This window comes from Lottia gigantea, assembly GCF_000327385.1.
Source record: "Lottia gigantea unplaced genomic scaffold LOTGIsca_8128, whole genome shotgun sequence".
Taxonomy (NCBI): domain Eukaryota; kingdom Metazoa; phylum Mollusca; class Gastropoda; family Lottiidae; genus Lottia; species Lottia gigantea.
In genome coordinates, this window is record NW_008710702.1 from 1 (window position 1) to 1,585 (window position 1,585).

The 1,585-nt window shown below is 27.8% G+C and overlaps 1 protein-coding gene across 1 annotated transcript; it reads right to left on the bottom strand.

Moving 5' to 3' along the window:
- Nucleotides 1-105: 105 nt before the first annotated feature.
- On the bottom strand, nucleotides 106-737 carry LOTGIDRAFT_61048 (hypothetical protein; the record flags this gene model as incomplete). Its single annotated transcript, XM_009067358.1, has 2 exons — nucleotides 106-201; nucleotides 585-737. Coding segments are annotated over 2 exons (249 nt in total), but the record flags the coding sequence as incomplete, so codon positions are not given.
- Between the last annotated feature and the right edge of the window lie 848 nt (nucleotides 738-1,585).

Genomic DNA, 1,585 nt, shown 5'->3' on the forward strand with positions numbered 1-1,585 from the left:
ACCAGAGCTTGAACATCAAAGTGACCCCATTTGTCGCTATGATGCCCATGGGTACAGTAAGTATTTAACATAGCCCCAGTCAAAAATTATGAATGAAAAGCATACCTGTTTCCTAAAACCAAAATAAAATCCCAGATATACCAATGGTGTGGAAATACCAAACCATAAACATAGTAGAGCTAACATAGTTGTAAATGGTACCTAAAATAATTACAATATTTAATTTAAATACAATGCCAAATGAAATGAATGAAGTTTTATGCTCTGCCTTTCTGCACCTAATCAAGACAGGCAACACCATGCAAGGGTACAATGAGGGCAAATTTGTGGTATTGGCTTACATTTTTTTGATTTCTAACTCAGGAATCTTTGAAGTGCACAGCCTGTAACAAACACATGGAGACACTTTTCTCATGTCAGCCATTAGACCTCCCACTGACAGGGAGAAACTGGGTTGAAAAATCAAAAGGTGTTGTTATCTCAACCTATGCTCGGATTATAGAGCATGTCATTAGCCATTTAAAAACTGGACTGTCAGCTTTGGATTACACATAGATTTTTTAACATTCAGGTCAAATACTTACTGCTCCAGATGAATGTTTGCCCCAGAGGAAGAAATTGATCAAGAAACAAACACCAAACACCATTCCTGGATAAAACATGGCCGTTTGGAATGCTGCACTCTTCCATTGTATACCTTTCATAGTTTTATATAATCTTGCACAGAAATAACCAGATATAATTCTGTAATATAAATATACATTAATATAACCATGGAGTTATATATTTTATAGTTTTATATAATCTGGCACAGAAATAACCAGATATAATTCTGTAATATATTTATACATTAATATAACCATGGAGTTATTTATTTTATAGTTTTATATAATCTGGCACAGAAATAACCAGATATAATTCTGTAATATATTTATACATTAATATAACCATGGAGTTATATATTTTATAGTTTTATATAATCTGGCACAGAAATAACCAGATATAATTCTGTAATATATATATACATTAATATAACCATGGAGTTATATATTTTATAGATTTATATAATCTTGCACAGAAATAACCAGATATAATTCTGTAATATATTTATACATTAATATAACCATGGAGTTATATATTTTATAGTTTTATATAATCTTGCACAGAAATAACCAGATATAATTCTGTAATATATTTATACATTAATATAACCATGGAGTTATATATTTTATAGTTTTGTATAATCTGGCACAGAAATAACCAGATATAATTCTGTAATATATATATACATTAATATAACCATGGAGTTATATATTTTATAGTTTTATATAATCTGGCACAGAAATAACCAGATATAATTCTGTAATATATATATACATTAATATAACCATGGAGTTATATATTTTATAGTTTTATATAATCTTGCACAGAAATAACCAGATATAATTCTGTAATATATTTATACATTAATATAACCATGGAGTTATATATTTTATAGTTTTATATAATCTGGCACAGAAATAACCAGATATAATTCTGTAATATATATATACATTAATATAACCATGGAGTTATATATTTTATA